The 17,943-nt window shown below is 42.1% G+C and overlaps 2 protein-coding genes across 4 annotated transcripts; both read right to left on the bottom strand.

Annotated features, from left to right (window-relative positions):
• Positions 1-802: 802 nt before the first annotated feature.
• On the bottom strand, positions 803-4,025 carry LOC140374576 (mitochondrial fission factor homolog B-like). 3 transcript variants are annotated; one of them, XM_072461516.1, is made up of 8 exons: positions 3,822-4,025; positions 3,015-3,236; positions 2,641-2,810; positions 2,478-2,566; positions 2,006-2,176; positions 1,726-1,785; positions 1,486-1,570; positions 803-1,270 (listed from the first exon to the last, which is right to left on the bottom strand). In XM_072461516.1, exons 2-8 carry the CDS (start codon positions 3,229-3,231, stop codon positions 1,139-1,141), a joined length of 924 nt encoding a protein of 307 aa, XP_072317617.1. In that variant the 5' UTR covers positions 3,232-3,236; positions 3,822-4,025; the 3' UTR covers positions 803-1,138. The 3 variants fall into 3 exon arrangements, with proteins under 3 accessions (XP_072317617.1, XP_072317621.1, XP_072317624.1); XM_072461520.1 differs by having other exon boundaries at positions 2,006-2,173; XM_072461523.1 differs by lacking the exons at positions 1,726-1,785; positions 2,006-2,176.
• Positions 4,026-6,050: 2,025 nt separating this feature from the next.
• LOC140372575 (mitochondrial fission factor homolog B-like) lies at positions 6,051-8,571 on the bottom strand. Its single transcript, XM_072459713.1, has 4 exons — positions 8,388-8,571; positions 8,023-8,183; positions 7,033-7,089; positions 6,051-6,182 (listed from the first exon to the last, which is right to left on the bottom strand). The coding sequence occupies exons 1-4, from the start codon at positions 8,569-8,571 to the stop codon at positions 6,051-6,053; spliced, it is 534 nt and encodes a 177-aa protein (XP_072315814.1).
• Between the last annotated feature and the right edge of the window lie 9,372 nt (positions 8,572-17,943).

Here is a 17,943-nt window from a genome sequence, read left to right as displayed (position 1 = left end):
TTTTAGTTTGATTTATATAGATATCATTTCAACAGCCAAAAAAAAAAAAAAACACAGAAATGGAGAGATGGGGCATTCTTGTGTAATATAGGTGACTCATTTAGTAAAAGCAAGATTAGATGTAAGGTTCAGCAAGAGGAAAATGAAGCAAAAAAAGGTGGGGAAAGGGGGCACTATATAACTTCCCAAGTTCAGGGGCTGAAACCTGATACTTTTTTTCTCCATAAAACTTATTTATCGCCTCAACAAATTGCAGTGCCACTTAACAATAAACGTTTTTCTTCAAATGCAAACCTACAAATGAGAGATCATACTTAGAATAGACAAAATGTATGATTCATGCCAGCAAAGTTTGATGAATGGAAATGAAGACTGTAGTACAGGACTTGTGGCACACAATGCATTCACACCACACTCACCCTTTCTGCTTGTTCATGTTAATACCTCCCTCTGAGACACAACTGTGGTCACGCCAGGCTCCGAGGCCACCTGCACGAGAGAGGGTCACTGTGCCTTCAGTCCTGTGGACCGGACACTGGAGAAGACCAACCTGACCAGCATCCAGACCACTGCCTCACCTCCACCAAAACCCTGGGCACACGCTTGTGCCTGCTGCAAGCCGCCATTAGCCGGGCACAAACGAGACTGACTGCAATCATTGTTGAAAAAGCCTGTGGTGCATTGTTCCATTTTGAGAAATAAATATCATCGTTAAATTGTTGTGGTGCGTTTTTAATACTATAATCAAAATACAACAATTTAACAAAGAAAGAAACACGGGATAAATCAACAGACAAGCATATAATATTTATTTGAGTTTTACTAAATTATGTGACTCCCTCCCATTCAATAAATGCAATAAATACATTTGAACACATTCAAATTGCAGCTCCATAAATGTAATAAAGTTTACTGTGTAGCTTGACTGTTCTTCTAGCTTAAATCTTACTGAAGCACAGTGACGCAGTGCAAATATTTTCAATCCATACCTAGCCCAGAGCAAAGAATACCGGTAGTAACAATATACATGTATAAAAAATAAAACGGGAATGAACAGAATGGAAAAATGGAGTAAAAAAATAAAACTGTACATTTTAAATAGACTGACTGGTGTGTTACAGTCTCCACGCTAAATGCATTAGCGCCGTAGCCACACCCAGGTATTGATGAGCCAGAAAGCCGCAGTGATGGAATAAAAGATCATCTCTCGCTTCACACGCTCTTTGTTCTCCTCTTCTAACAGCTGCAGTCTCCGGTTCAACTTGATGAGCTATAAATAAATAATAAGTGTTACACGTTTTGTGATTGGAATGCATTTTAAAGAGGACAGTATAAACAATATATTATTCACTTAAGTGGTTGGAAGATTTGAAACTTTCATTTTGGGATCATTATAAAGCTACAGTCTTTCTGTCTTCTATCATTCTTCAGCAGTTGAGTAGTTAATTATATCTATCATTTAATTATTACAGAACAATAACTAACCTGTCTGCGTAGCGTTGCTGCATCCACCATAGTCAAGTCCTCAACACCGGCATCCATAGAAGCTTCATATGTGGACAATGATAGCCTATGAAAAAGGTAGAGCAAGCTGGGTTATGTTAATATCATATGGCCAATTGTGAAAAGTATTTCAGGTAACTGCTACACTAGATTCGGACTGAAATGTCAATGAAATTAAATGAAGGACAGGATCAGGGATAGATTCAAGTCAGTGGAAGTTACCTGGGATCATGCAGGGGGTTGGAGCCTGAAGCTGAACCCCCCCGCAGTAATGGTGGTTGGCTGAAGAGGTGAGCGAAAGGGAGATATAAAGTAGAGAGAAGTGAAGACAGGACATTGGAAAATGCACAGAGCTAATCTAATCCTATATTGCAAGATTTGTGCGGACTCAAAGCTGGCTCCTAAACATGTCAGTTTTAGCAATAATCCATTGTTTACGAAAGTATGCTCAGTAACGCCCCGTGCTTGAGCTCTATACAAACGACAGGATATGGAAGGTCACCTGTGTGGACTCTCATCCAGGACCTCCAGGACCTGCTGGTAGGCCCGGCGTGTAGTGGACTGGATGAATGAAAGAACACCACTAGCGCTGTACAGATTGGGATCTTCCTCAGCCATTGTTAGAGGGGGGTTAGAAGGGTCAGTAGTAGCGGAGGAAGAGGATGCTGGACTGCTTAGGGGCCATGGTTAAAGAACAACCAGAGCAAGTCCAAAAACAGACAAAGTGGAAAAGAAGAGGAGAAAAAGAAGGATAAATAAGGAAAGGAAGTGCCCTCTGCTTCATTGAGATTCAACAATCAAATTAGAATAATTAAATGCATCTAAAATAACACAAATGTAAGAATATTAATTTGGGTAATTAATGCTTTCAATATTAGTCATCATAGATTGGAAACCCTCCCCAGTCACAAGGATCTTGATGAGACACTTAACAGCTTTACAGCAGGTGGAGACTTGTGCATGATAATACTTACGCAGAGTCATTTTGTGTTAAACCACTGGGACGCACTGACATGTTTTCACTCGCTGAACGCTCCCGTCTCATTCTTCCTTGGGGACGGATCTAAAAGGATGTTGCAGTTGTTAAATGTGATGTTGTTGTTGATAAATGCATGGTTTCGTTGTGTCATTATGTACCGTATCATCAGTGTCAGGTGCTGCCTGTTGTTCATCCTCAAGGAAGTCTAAGGGTCGGTCACTCAGTGTGAGCACTCTGGGTGGAGTCTTTAGTGACAGGGTGTCAAATGGTGTCGACTGGATGAGGTCCAGATCTCTGGTCCCAGGAAATACATTCTTATCGCCGTCTCCTGAGTAAATGTAAATACATAAACATGTGAAAGTCTGTCTAAAATGAAAATAAACAACAATAAATGTCAATAATGAAATAATTGTGATTATTTTCTTTTTATTCTGATGAAGTCCTAAGTCCACAATAATAAACTCTAAATGCATATCCCAGTTACATCACAGGATAAATTCTTATGTAATAAAAAGTATGACTTTTTGCCTACCAGAAACCACAATCCTATCTGGGACCTGCATGATGGCACTGGAATAGACATCCTGAGGCCCCAAGGTTAAAGGGCCGTCATGGGCTTGAGGAGCCACTTTGAGCATCTCTGGGATACGCATCCTTTGGCTGATTCCTTCAGTGTAGTCCAGCTCGTACTGAATACGATTCATCTCCGCCATCTCTGACGTGGGGGATGGGAACGCTGCTCCGTTCATTTGGGCTGAGGGGAGTAAAAAGAAAAGCAACTAAAATTAAATCAAAAGCAGATTACATAAACTTAAATGTTAAGATGAGAGGGTGGGTTATTTCTGACCCAAAATTGTTTGTAAAATAGACTCTCATTTTCTTCTACTCAAAGGAATGTTTGTGAATGGAAAAAGCATGTGATCTGATCATAAGATGGGAACAGTGTCTTGTGACTTCAAAGCAGACTTGACACTGAAATCAACAAGACAAAACACAACAAAGTCTTAAGAATAAAACCGATGGCAGTAAATGCAGCTTTTCAGTTGGCTGCCAACCACCATTAAAAGCAAAACAACAACAACAATTACAACAACACCAACAATTCGTCTCATCATATTAGGCTTTTTGTTATGTTTTGAATATAACTTTAGCCTACTATGGCCTGTTACAAACTACTACAAACAAAAGTGATACCAAAACGGAAGCTAATGCAGGTGGTATCTTTTGATCAAGGGCAAATCAAACTTTTCAAACGCAGTTAAGCTTCTAAAAGCCATTGATTGAAAAACAACCAGAAACATTTGGGGGTTATTCTGGCGGTCTAGCTGTGAGGTCTTACCGTTGGGATGCTGTGACGTTCAGGTTGTAAGATTACCTATGATTTGAGTAAGAACGGGTAGGTAATGCCGCACAAAATAGGTTCGATTAAGGGGATACCAGACTGAGAAGATGTACCCGTCAAAGACCTGTCAAACTGTTAAACATATTCCGATGCTGAGGTACTGCTCGTTATGTGTTTTTCTCTGGTTTCTAAACAGGAAGTGGGAAACCACCATTAAGGGAAGTGACGTCAGAGTGACTTCAGCCGACTTTAAAAAAATAAAACATAAATTACGTTTCTTTGTATGTTTTATTCGTTTTTTCAGATATGGACCGTGTGCTTGCACATACATCCTTAATATATATTTAATACATATGTTAAAATAAATAATTTAATGCCGGACGTCAAAAAAAATGGTGAGGCTAAACGTGCATAGATCTGAGTATACTTCCATGATAGAGATACATCAAACAAAACAATGCAAAAAAAGCCGTGGAACAACCTGATATTCGGCTGAGCCACCACGGGTGAATACATATATCAGTCGCAATTTTAATTTTTTCTCAAAAGTGACTATATTTGCAAATGTCCCTTGATTTGACGTAGACTAATTTATTGTCCATTGGGCGTCGCACTCTCAGATCTCAAGCATCCATTTACCACGCCACAACCCAATCATATTCAGACTCTTTTTATTTCATTGCATTTTCCACGGTAATATAATTAACTATAATTAATAGCAAAAAGGGGGAAAAAAAAGTGTGTGTGTGTGTGTGTGTGTAATTTACTGCAGGGTGCAAGATGCTGGCAGGGACAGCATACATGGAGCGCCATAACCAGGTGGCTGGCATAGTGAACAGAAACATCTACGCAGAGTATGGGCTGGAGAGTCCAAGGACAATGTGGGAACAAGGTGGTGAACGACCGAGCCAAGGTCCTCTGGGACTTCCAGATACAGACAGACAGAATGGTAATGGCGAACCAACCGGACAAAGTGGTGGTCGAAAAGGTGCAGAGGAAAGCCGTGGTGGTGGATATTGCAGTACCGTGGGATGGTAACATCCGGAAAAAGGAACATGAGAAACTAAAGAAATACCAAGGCCTCAGAGAGGAGCTGGAGAAGGCCTGGAGCGTGAAGCCCGAAGTGATCGGCGCACTTGGAGCAGTGACCCCCAAACTGGAGGAATGGCAGTGCAGTACTAGGAACAGCTAGGAACAAGCTCTCAGGCTCTGGTAGAGGACCCGAGCTTGAAGGGGAATAGAAAAGGTGAGGACGTTCTTTGTTGTTGTAAGTTCTCAAGTTTAGGGGTTGCCACCTGATTCTTTTTTCTTCTTCATAAAACAGATTTTATTGCCCCAACAAATTGCATCGTGCTACTTTAAGAATAACCGATTTTCTTAAAATGCAATCATTCTGAGAATACAAATGGGAAAGACCTTGATTAGACAAAATGTATGATTCATGCCAGCAAAATTTGAAATTTGATAAATGGAAATGAAGACTGTAGTACAGGACTTGTGGCACACAATGCATTCACACCACACTCACCCTTTCTGCTTGTTCATGTTAATACCTCCCTCTGAGACACAACTGCGAGCACGCCAGGCTCCGAGGCCACCTGCACGAGAGAGGGTCACTGTGCCTTCAGTCCTGTGGACCGGACACTGGAGAAGACCAACCTGACCAGCATCCAGACCACTGCCTCACCTCCACCAAAACCCTGGACACACGCTTGTGCCTGCTGCAAGCCGCCATTAGCCGGGCACAAACGAGACTGACTGCAATCATTGTTGAAAAAGCCTGTGGTGCATTGTTCCATTTTGAGAAATAAATATCATCTTTAAATTGTTGTTGTGCGTTTTTAATACTAATTTCAAAATACAACAATTTAACATAAAGAAAAAAACACGGGATAAATCAACGGGCAAGACAGCATATAATATTTATTTGAGTTTTACTAAATTATGTGACTCCCTCCCATTCAATAAATGCAATAAATACATTTGAACACATTCACATTGCAGCTCCATAAATGTAATAAAGTTTACTGTGTAGCTTGACTGTTCTTCTAGCTTAAATCTTACTGAAGCACAGTGACGCAGTGCAAATATTTTCAATCCATACCTAGCCCAGAGCAAAGAATACCGGTAGTACCAGAATATATGTATAAAAAATAAAACAGGAATGAACAGAACGGAAAAGAAGAGTAAAAAAATAAAACTGTACATTTTAAATAGACTGGTGCATTAGCGCCGTAGCCACACCACGGTATTGACGAGACAGAAAGCCGCAGTGATGGAATAAAAGATCATCTCTCGCTTTGTCCGCATCTTGTTCTCCTCTTCTATCAGCTTCAGTCTCTGGTTTGACTTGATGAGCTATACATAAATACATTTTCAGTTATATATTTAGATTAGAATGCATATTAAAGAGGACCGAATAAACAATATATTATTCACTTAAATAGTTGCAAGATCAGAAATGTTATGATGGTAAAATTATACTCTATTTGGGAGATTTGTAATCTGCAAAAGCAAAAAAAAAAGATTTTACAGTTTGTAAAACAACCATTTTCGTCACTAACCATAAGAACTTATTTATGTCTGTTTACTGTGTAGAGTTTAATTATTCTTGAATATCTGAGAGCGTTTGAGGACAAACAAGGTGCAAGTCTGGGCCTCATATATCTGGATATTGTTTAATGCTTTATTTTTGATCCATTTGATTATAAAGCTAGTCTTTCTGTCTTCTATCATTCTTCAGTAGTTGATTAGTTAAAGGCGTAATGGACGATTTTTTGGTGCCAAATCTGAGTCTCATTTCCTTGTGGCGTGGACTGCCGATTAGTCCTGCTACGTATCAATCATAGAACTCACCTACTGCTCACCTGCAGCCGCGTCGGCTCGTCCCCAGAAGAGCAGCACGTTTACCTGTGTCTAAACGCATGGATCTATCATAATATAGTTCCCTCAGTGTACAGGACAAAATGAAGACAGAGAAAGACAGTTCGAGCTGGCTCAGAAGAGACGGAAATCTATGGAGACGAGAGATGCGATGCGATCCGTTGCGCTAATAAACAAACGCACATGTAGCAACGAGGCTTTTGTGTGCCTCCGCACGGAGTGAGTGCACATGCGCACTTCTGCTTGAGGTCTCAAATCGGCGAAAAATCCTCCATTGTTCCTTTAATTAGATCTATTAGTTCATTATTACAGAACAATAATTTACCTGTCTGCGTAGCGTTGCTACATCCTGCTCCAGACTCGTACTTTCTTGGGGACAGATCTAAAAGGAAAATGCAGTTGGAAAATTTGATTTTTTAAATATAAATGCATGGTTTTCTTTTGTCATTAATAGTATATTTTTGCCTTTCACCAATCATCTGAAATTTTGATCTGCCAAAACCGATCACAGCTAATACCGATCACATTGACTTTGAGTCAAAAACTTATTTTTTTTCGAATAATAATAAATGTTCATTTTTGATAATACGAAGTTTGACCAAATCTAGTTTATAGGATCAGCAGTTTCCTTGGCAATTTTGGGCACTAATGTTGTTCTGCTCATCAATTAATTGCGTGGGTTGAATGAATACTTCACGAACTACCTTAATGTTTGCGTCATACAGCGGTGCATCTGGTGCAGCCAAACAGGGTGGATACAGGAGCAGACTTTTACTCTCTGGGCAGTTTAGACAGTTTGAGGAAGGAAAACGTGCAGAAGAGATGACTTATGTTTTGTGTGCCACTTTCAAAACCATGCTTTGACAAAACCATGATGTGCTTTGCACTTTCACTTTCACTGTACAGCTTCAAAAAGCAAATGTTCTCTACAACAGTTTTTACAGGCCTATGGCTCTTTTTACATTTGAGGAATGCATTAAATTATTGTTTTTTAATGAGTGAATCCCCAGCGTGTGCTTGCGTTCTGAGGATACATTGAAAAACCATTTGACTCACTCATTCGGCTGATAGACGACACATTTGGCACTGAACCTATATTATGTTTGAACTAAAAGACTCGCGGGAGAGCTCGTAGTTCCATGTTTAGTAACCCAAAACACGTGGCTGCTCTGTGTTGTTGTCTGCTCCAGGACCAGGCGAAGTGTGAAACACCACTGCAACTCAATGTAAATGGGACGACGATGTAAAGTCTGTAAAGTCAGCCCAGTTTGCAGATCACAATCATGTGATCAGAGCATCTTTAGTCATTATGTACCGTATCATCAGTGTCGGGCGCTGCCTGTTCATCCTCGAGGACGTCTAAGGGTCGGTCACTCAGTGTGAGCACTTTGGGTGGAGTCTTTAATGACAGGGTGTCAATTGGTGACTGGATAAGGACCAGATCTTTGGTCTCTGGAAATGCTTCATCGCCGTCTCCTGAGTAAATGTAAATACATAAACATGTGAAAGTCTGTCAAAAATGAAAATAAACAACAATAAATGTCAATAATGAAATAATTGTGATTATTTTCTTTTTATTCTGATGAAATTCTAAGTCCACAATAATAAACTGCATATGCATATCCCAGTTACATCACAGGATAAATTCTTATGTAATAAAAAGTATGACTTTTTGCCTACCAGAAGCCACAATCCTATCTGGGACCTGCATGATGGCACTGGAATAGACATCCTGAGGCCCCAAGGTTAAAGGGCCATCACGGGCTTCAGGGGCCACTGTGATGATTAATTCAGTGTAGTCCATCTGAATACGATTTCTCTCCACCATCTCTGACGTGGGGGATGGGAACGCTGCTCCGTTCATTTCGGCTGAGGGGAGTAAAAAGAAAAGCAACTAAAATTAGATGAAAAGCAGATTACATAAACTTAAATTTTGAGATAGTGGGTTGATCCTGACCCAACATTGTAAAATAGACTTTCTCTTCTTCTTCGTTGGTGTTTTGTGGCAGCGGTATCCAAGTGTTACATTACCGCCAGAGTTTATTCTTTAGACTTCGTTCTTGAGATCAAAGCCCACGAGTTCAAAGCTTGAAGAAGAAAATGAGACAGTCTATTTTGCTTTGAGTCAAAGCAATGTTTGCAAATGGAAAAAGCGTGTGATCTGATCAACAAGAACTTTTAGGACTACGACAAAATCTAAGGAATAAAGTCTGGCGGTAATGCAACACTCGGATGTCAACCGCCATAAAACAACATATCATGACCTCATGGGCTTTGTAACACCAAAGCAATGGAAGGAGTACTTTTACGGACTACGACAGAGTCTGAGGACTACGACAAAGTCTGAGGAATAAAGTCTGGCGGTAATGCAACACTTGGATGCCAACCGCCATAAAACAACAACAACAACAACAACAACAACAACAACAACAACAACGGTGGTGGACGCTAGGCGGTTGAAGGTGACCCGGTCTGGGAGAGACGGGAGATGGCTGAGGAGAGTGGATCGGTGGTCGAAGACGTTCTGGACGGCGTAGAGGAGCAGCCTTTTCTGGCTGCACGTGCCCGGAAACGTAAAAAGTCCCTTAGCTCGTCCGAGGGTTCTGGGAATGAGCAGCAGGATGAGGCTGAAGCTATTGATATCCGGGGTGAGAGCAGAGACTGTAAGGTGATCATAAAGCTTGCACAGGATAGTGCATCCTTTAAGGAGTGGAATTCAGTGGCATTGTCAAAGAGCCTAACTGTAGCTGTGGGAGTGATCAAGAGTGCGAGTGTCCTTAGAGATGGCTCGCTGCTGGTCGTGTGCAAGGACGCGGCTCAGCAACGGAAGGCGATTGGAACTAAACGTCTGGGTGGAAAGGACATTCTTGTGTCTGATGCTGAAAGAAACATGGTCAGAGGAGTTATCGTAGGCGTCCCTACGGCGACGTCTGTGGATGAAGTTAAGGAGAATTTGACTGGAGTTACGGTGGTGGACGCTAGGCGGTTGAAGGTGACCCGGTATGGGGTAAGATGTGACAGCTTGTCAGTAATGGTAACACTTGAAGGGAGGTGCCTGCCTAGTAAGGTGTTCATTGGGTTCATGTGCCATGACGTTAGGCCATATGTTCCACCGCCTCTGCGTTGCTTTAAGTGCCAGCGCTTTGGGCATATTGCAGCGGTCTGTAGAGGGAGGCAAAGATGTGGTAAATGTGCAGGAGATCACGAGTATGGGAAGTGTGACGAGGGAGCAAAACTGAAGTGCTGTAACTGTGGGGAAGAACATAGCTCTGCCTACGGGGGATGCAGGTTTAGCAAAAGAGCTGCTGAGGTGCAGAAAATAAAGGTCTCTCAAGGTATATCCTATGCAGATGCAGTCAAGAAAATTTCAAGTAATGAGTTTAGAGTAAATACAGAGAGAGGAGCCAGCGCTGCTCCCAGCCAGGGCGAAATGAGAAAGGCCAGCATGGCTCCCAAGAAGTGTGAAGGTTTCAAGAGTGGAGGTCCCAAGTGTGCAGGTTCCAGAATTAATGAGAATACCCTGGTTGTGGATAGAGAGAATTTTGTACTTTTTATGGTGGATGTTGTAAACTGTGCTGCTCAGACTCAAAGCAGAACTGAAAGGATCAGGATCATTGCTAAAGCTGCAGGGAGATTCCTTGGAACAAAGGAGCTTGATTGGGCAGATATAGAAAACAGGCTAAAGGCGCTAAATGGGAGTCGGAGTGATGGGGGTCTGCTTTTGGGGAGTCAGAGTGATCAGAGTGACGAGATGGGGGTGGGGGTGGTCTCCTGTCCTCGCCCAGTCTCGTAGACGCACGGCTACCAAGCAGCGACATCAGTGGACATATTAAAGCCTATAGAATGAAGCCTGAAGAATAAAGCTGTACGGTGGAAGCACCGAACGTCAAAGAAGGAGAGGAAGATGAAGAAGGGTCTCCCTGGAATAAAGCCGGTTGGTCTCTGAAACAACAACAACTATTCGGTAATGCAACACTTGGATGCCAACTGCCATAAAACAACAACAACAACAACAACAACAACAACTATTCTAGTCACAAAGACATATCATGACCTCATGGGCTTTGTAACACCAAAGCAATGGAAGGAGTACTTTTACGGACTACGACAGAGTCTGAGGACAAAGCACTGGAAGTCAAGGCACTGGAAGAAGAACTTTTAGGACTACGACAAAGTCTAAGGAATAAAGTCTGGCGGTAATGCAACACTCGGATGTCAACCGCCATAAAACAACAACAACAACAACAACAACAACAACATAAGATGGGAACAGTGTCTTGTGACTTCAAAGCAGACTTTACCCCCCTTGTGATAATAAATAAGACCGGTATTTGCGCCCCACCACATCCTCTGGGACTGCGCAGAATTGACGCTTCACTGCTGTAACTACAATGTTTCAAGAAGAGGAGGCACTCACGTTACGTCTCGTCACTGTGGATCACTTTTAGCACTGCAAGTCCACGACCATCACACACAAAGTGCTTCTTCTTCTTTGGTCTTTTATGGTGACTGGTATCCAAGTGTTACATTACCGCCACACACTACTACTTCTTCTTTGGTGTTTTATGGCAGTTGGTATCCAAGCGTTACATTACCACCAGACTTTATTCTTTAGACTTTAGTCCAGAGCTTATACATCTTAGAATTTAGACTTTATTCTTTAGACTATTCTCTAGACTTTATTCTTTAGACTGGCACCCCCTTTGTATTTCTGCCCATTCAAGCTCTTTGTTCCAAGGAATTTTCCTGCAGCTTTAACAATGATCCTGATCCTTTCAGTTCTCTTTCAGGTTCAGTTTGAGCAGCAAAGTTAATAACATCCACCACAAAGAGTACAAAATCCTTCCTGTCCACAACCAAGGTATTCTCAGTAATTCTGGAAGCTTCACACTTGGAGGCTCCCCAATTGGAACCTTCACACTTGGGATCAATTCTTTCTTCTCTTACTTCGCTCTGGCATCTCTCACTGTATCTACTTTCACCTCTTTCCCTGACACTTTCTTGACTGCATCCTCATAGGATTGACCTTGAGAGACATACATTTTTTTGCACATCAGCAGCCCAGCTTCTGCTCACTTCACATCCCCTTACAGCATTTCAGTTTTGCACCTTTGTCACACTTCCCATACTCGTTATCTCCTGCACATTTACCACATCTTTGCTTCCCTCTGCAGACCGCTGGTATATGACCAAAGCGCTGGCACTTGAAGCAACGCAGGGGTAGTGAAAGATATGGCCGTACTTCATAGCTCATGAATCCAATGAACACTTTACTAGGCAGGCATCTCCCTTTAAGTTTTAACATTACAGACAGGCTCTCACATTGGCATCCTTAACCTTAGCTCCAGCTAAATTCTTCTTTACTTCATCCACCGTCACCATCGTGGGGATGCCTGTGATAACTCATCTGACCGCATTTCTTTCAGAATCAGAATAGGGTTTATTGCCATTTGTCGATTAACAAAATTCACAGACATAGGAACTTGTCCTGGTGATTCGGTGCAACACAAACAACAAAAAACTGAACACAGAATAGTAAACGGCATGATATGTACATAATAAAATATAAAGTATAAAATGATGTAGTGCAATAGAAAGTGATGATATGTACATATAAAAAAAAGTTATGTAGTGCAATAAAAAGTGAACAGTGCTGTGAGTGCAAGGTGCTTAGGCAGTGTTCATGAGTCCAACGGCAGAGGGAAAGAAACTGTTCTTGTGACTGTTCTTGGGATGGACCGTAGCCTCCTGCCTGAGGGAAGTGGCTCAAATAGTCCGTGTCCAGGGTGAGAAGGGATTGACTGACCTGTACGTCCCAGAGCCCTGGAAACGTACAGGTCCTGCAGAGATGGAAGTTCGCGGCCGATCACCTTCTCAGCGGAGTGCACAATGCGCTGTAGTCTCTGTTTGTCCCTGGCTGTGGCTCCAGCGTACCACATGGTGATGGAGGAGGTGAGGATGGACTCAATGATGGCCGTGTAGAACTGCACCATCATCTCCGCTGTCAGATTAGTACATCCTCTGCTGGACCTTCCCGGTGAGGCAGCTGATGGTGCACCCCCATGTGAGGCCCAGGCTGATGGTGGTGCCAAGAAAGTGGAGGGAGTCCACAGTGGAGATGGGGGAGTCTGAGATGGTGAGGGGGGGCTGGGGGGCTTTGACTTTCCTGAAGTCCACGATCATCTCCACTGTCCTCTGGGCATTGAGCTCCAGGTTGTTACCGCTGCACCAGGACACCAGCTGGTCCACCTCCCTCCTGTAGGCAGACTCATCCCCGTCCGAAATGAGCTCGATGAGGGTGGTGTCGTCCACAAACTTGATTCGTTTCACAGAGTCGTGGCTGGAGGTGCAGCATCTGAAACGAGAACCTTCTTTCCATCAGACTTTTAACCTTGATCGCCTTCCTTAGCTGAGCCACATCTTTGCACACAACCAGGAGCGACCCATATCTAAGCATCTTTGATCTCTCCCACTGCCTTACTTAGGCTTGACACTTCTTCTTCTTCTTCTTGGTGTTTTATGGCAATTACTATCCAAGTGTTACATTACCGCCACCCACTAGACTTTATTCTTCCTCTGTAGCTGTTGTTGTGATTGCTTTCCTCTTCTTCCTCCTTGGGGCTCCATGGCTGCTTTCTGCGCGATGCTGACTTTTCTTCTTCTTCTTCCCTGGCGCTCCATGGCGGTCTTAGACGGAGGACATCTCCTTTAGACTTTATTCTTTAGACTCCACTCTCCAGACCTCACTCTTTAGACTTCCTTTTTATAGACTCAATGCTTCCTGCGCGTTGCTGACTCGCTGCGTTGATGTTTCTTTGTCTTCTAAGCCCATGGCGAATTATGGGTGAGAAGCAGAAATCTAAAATTTTACGAGTAGAAAAAAGAGCAATACAGCAGATTGAGCTGTGGACTCTGAAATGGGGATTTAAAGGAATAATAGAGGATTTTTGGCACCAAATCTGAGTCTCATTTCCTCGCGGCATGGACAGCCGAGTTGTTCTCCCACAATCATCCGTCAATCATTCCCTGCGTCCTACTTCACATCTGCAAGCTCGTTCTGGCTCGTTCCCAGCATAGCAGCACGTTTCCCTTGCTGTGCATGCGTAGTTGATATGCCGGTGTATGTTTAGCGAAGCGAGCAGCGAATTCCTTCAGTGTACAATACAACAATGGCCGAGGGACAACAGAGACAAGCTGGCTCAGAAGAAACGGAAATCTGCGGAGACTAGAGATGTGATGCGATCCTCCACGCTAATAAACAAACGCACATGTAGCAGCGGGGCTGTTGCGTACTCACGCACGAGGTTTCATTGTAGGCGGCCTCTCTGAAAGAACAAGAGGGTGGGGGGTGAGTGTGCGCATGCGCATTTTGAAAAAAGGGACTAATAGTCACTTGAGTTATCAAATCGGCAAAAAATCCTCTATTATCCCTTTAAGCTGTCAGTACAGAAATCTCAAGTGATTTGTTTCTTCAATGGGCATAGGGACGTCTCCCTTAAACTGCATTGGCAAGTACGTGAATTGGTCAGGGAAGTGAGATTTTTGGGTGTCATCTTTGACGAGAAGCTTAGTTGGCGATAGCACATAGATAAATACAAAAAGGTGAATAACCTGCTTTGTTGTCTATCCGGCCAGGACCGGGGGCCAGCAGAAGGTCGCTCCTGAATATTTATTGGGCTATCATGAGAGCACCTATTAATTATGGCTGTATTGCTTACTTGTCTGCAGCTGAAACTAACTTAAAGAAACTTGATGTAGAGCAAGTCCAAGCCTTGCACATCTGCTGTAGGGCTTTTAGGACCTCCCATGTCTCTGCAATGCAGGTTGAATTGGGAGAATTGCCATTACGGATCCGGAGGTCAAAACTTCTGTTAGCTTACTAGGTAAATGTGCAAGGTCATACAAGCGCACACCCAGTGAGGACATTTCTTATAGGAGGAGGGGTACAGTATGAGGCTGACGATCGGGGTTTTAGCTGGGTAGGAAATGCAAAAGCACGACTTACTGGAATTAGTGATCTTAGCGTGAACCCTGCAGTTCCTTGTAAGTTTATTTCAGCTCCCGTTGATATTAGCTTGCATCGCAAACTTAAAGGAGACACTAAGAGGGCACGGCAGTTCGTTGTTCAAGAGCCCATAAGCATTCAGATGATGTGTTTATTTATACCAATGGGTCTAAGGATTCTGAGAGTGGGCGAACAGGCGGTATTTATTTCATACCAGACCTGGAGATAGCGGTCAAGAGGAGGTTAGCAGATCGTCTCTCTGTCTTCACCGCGTAACTCATAGCGATACGGTTATCGTTGGAATGGGCTGAATCTACTTTACAGTGTTGCAGCATTGTGGTAGCCTCTGACAGCCTCTCTGCATTGCAAAGCAGTAAATCTGGGAAATCGGATTGCAGACAGGATGTTCTATATAGCATCTTATATCTGATACTCTCTCTGTCCAGGAAGGATGTGAGGGTTTCCTTCATTTGGGTTCCTGCACATGTGGAGGTAGATGGTAATGAAATGGCTAATTTGAAAAATATATCTCACAAACAAGCTGATTTACTAACACTCCAGTTAAAACTGTATAAGACGTACATCAATAAAGCCAAAGGTGCATTTATACGCTCAAAAGCAAAATGGTTAGAAGAGGGTGAACAAAATTCCAGTTATTTTACTAAACTCGAAAAAGAAAGACAAACTAAAAAGGAAAAATCCCACTGAGAAAATTACTACAAAAATATCTATAAATCAAATTTTTCACATGCTCACACAAATTATTTTATAAAAAAATATAGACAACATAAAAACCATTGGTGAACCTAATAAAACAATTTGCGATTCACCAATTACCTTGACAGATATCTCTGCAGCCATTTAAATGCTCAAATTGTACAAATCTCTTGGTACAGATGGACAACCCTGAATTTTTCAAAATGTTTTCTTCTCAGGTCGGTCCTTTTTTAAATACAGGTTTTTGTGTATTGAGAAAGAACAGCTCTTGTAACCAATACGATTTGGGAGGTATGCCTAAAATAGTTGCATAGACGTAGACATAGTAAACAATATTATTTCTAAATTTTGCTTAAATGTAGACCCTCTTTGTTCTTTCTGTCATAGTGTCCAAGAATCTGTCACCCATATATTTTGGGACTGCTCTTACACTAAAATATTTTGCAACAACATATATTTGTTTGTGAATAGAAAGCTTGATATGAACCTACAACCTGATATAATGCATGTCCTCTTTAGTGTTTTTGAGGAAAACATTTCTGTTAAAAACTTTTTTTGTTAAAACGTTATCTTAATGTCAAAATACCATATTCATTGCTCCAAATTCTCAAACCATAAACCGAAATTTAAGGTATTTGAATCCCTTCTGTCCTCTTATGTAAATCCCCTAAATTATTGCACTAACCTCAAAGCTGTGAAGACCAAAACTCTTTGTATTGAATTTGAACTGTAAACTGATGAATATTTATTTATATACTTATTTTAAGATAAGATAACATTTATTTGTCCCACAATGGGAAAATTCCCGTGTTGTAACAATAGGCACAGAAACAGATCAGTAAATAATAATAAAAAAACAGGTAACTTATAAAAACACTCTAGTATCAAAACTCTTATAAAATACCTCTTATACTCCTAATACAAATGACAATAACCCTCTTATTTACAGCTGTTATATGGACAGAAAAGATTGCACCAGGATGATTGACATTATGTCACAGAATTGCACATGATTATGAAGCTGAATGACACATGTTCAGGGCTAACAGTGTCTATTGTAGACCAGTGAAATGTCTCCTTCACACAGCGAGGGTGGATCAGTCTGTCACTGAAGCTGCTCTCCAGAGCGGACAGAGTGTCCTGCAGGGGGTGGCACTCATAGTCCAGCATAGACGAGTTTAGCCAGGACCCTTCTGTCCCCCATCTCCAGAGCACAGCCCAGGACGGAGCTGGACTTCTTGATGACTTTGTCCAGCCTCTTCCTCTCCCTCTCTGTGATGCTGCTGCTCCAGCAGGCCACACCTACAGGAGGGCTGATGCCACCACAGAGTCATAGAAGGTCTTCAGGAGTGGCCCTGTCACTCCAAAAGACCTGAGTCTCCTCAGGAGGTAGAGCCGACTCTGGCTCTTCCTGTACAGTCCGTCTGTGTTATGAGTCCAGTCCTGTCCGTGATGAACACCCAGGTACTTGACACCACATGACCGGCCAGTATTAGCGCAAAGTTCAAAAGTTAGATTAAAAAAGAAGAAAAAGAAGAGAAGGCCAGAACTTATGGTTAAATGAGTGCTTGTTATTTCCATTCCGTGTCATTCAACCAACGTCAGAGCAACAAGGCAAAAATAAATAAAGAACAATTACTTGTTCTTATATTATAATGATTATCTTAATTATAATGTCCGTATAATGACAGTTACTAGCTCATTACATAAGCATACATGTTTCCCGTACATTTGTAAATTAAACATTTCAAATTGTTCAATAATACATAAACACTTCAAATTATTCAATGATGCATAAACACTTCAAATTGTTCAATACATTCATACATTCATTCATATTACAAAACCTTGTTCCCAGGGCAGGCCCTTCCACTAGGCCGTATAGGCGGGTACCTGGGGCGGCACTGCGGGATTTTTAAAATTAATTCATTTTTTATTTTATTTGTTTTTGCGCCAGGGGAGTAGCTCGCCTAGGGCACCAAATGTGCTGGGGCCGGCCCTGCTTGTTCCCTTGTCAACTGTAGCTTTGGACTTGCATAACTTTCACCATGTTTTTTCTTTGTTTTCTATGTTTTTCTATGTAGCTTTATTTTGCGTCTTTTCTTTGACTTTCAAGTAGCTTTTCATTTTACTTCCGGTCACACAAGAAGTTACAAAAATAAAAGCCAAACCGTATACATTTACCTCTAGGCCACATGTAAATCATTAAAATGTTGCTGTTCCTTAAAATGTCTTTCCAAAACACAAAATCTACCTCTGTACGTTTCATTCATTAATTGCCACGCAGAGAAGAACTATATAGCTTTAAAATTTAAGTTGTAATAAAGTGATTCTATAAATTGTTCACTGGCACCACGGCTCTTTGACGCGCGCACACGTCTTGTCGCGGGGGGTGCGCCGCATTTGGAGCGTTTGGATCTGGCCCTGGGTGACTGTGAGTGGGTGGTGCGTAAAGCTCCATTCAAAGTTTGGAGCGACATAGTTTCGCGGCCAGAGCTTTTACGCACCACGTCC

Source organism: Eucyclogobius newberryi, unplaced genomic scaffold (assembly GCF_026437365.1).
Source record: "Eucyclogobius newberryi isolate DKJ021-1_F unplaced genomic scaffold, fEucNew1.0.hap1 SCAF_10, whole genome shotgun sequence".
Classification (NCBI taxonomy): Eukaryota; Metazoa; Chordata; class Actinopteri; order Gobiiformes; family Gobiidae; genus Eucyclogobius; species Eucyclogobius newberryi.
Note: the sequence above shows the minus strand (reverse complement) of the source record. Positions and strands in the feature narration are given on the sequence as shown.

Coding starts and splice junctions, on each gene's coding strand:
- LOC140374576 (XM_072461516.1), bottom strand. CDS start 3,231: ATGAACGGAGCAGCGTTCCCATCCCCCACGTCAGAGATGGCGGAGATG. Junction 2,177..2,477: donor TTAACACAAAATGACTCTGC/GTAAGTATTATC, acceptor ATGGCCCCTAAG/CAGTCCAGCATCCTCTTCCT. Junction 1,786..2,005: donor CTGGATGAGAGTCCACACAG/GTGACCTTCCAT, acceptor TCACCTCTTCAG/CCAACCACCATTACTGCGGG.
- LOC140372575 (XM_072459713.1), bottom strand. CDS start 8,571: ATGAACGGAGCAGCGTTCCCATCCCCCACGTCAGAGATGGTGGAGAGA. Junction 8,184..8,387: donor AGATAGGATTGTGGCTTCTG/GTAGGCAAAAAG, acceptor ACATTTACTCAG/GAGACGGCGATGAAGCATTT. Junction 6,183..7,032: donor TAGCAACGCTACGCAGACAG/GTAAATTATTGT, acceptor ATTTATGTATAG/CTCATCAAGTCAAACCAGAG.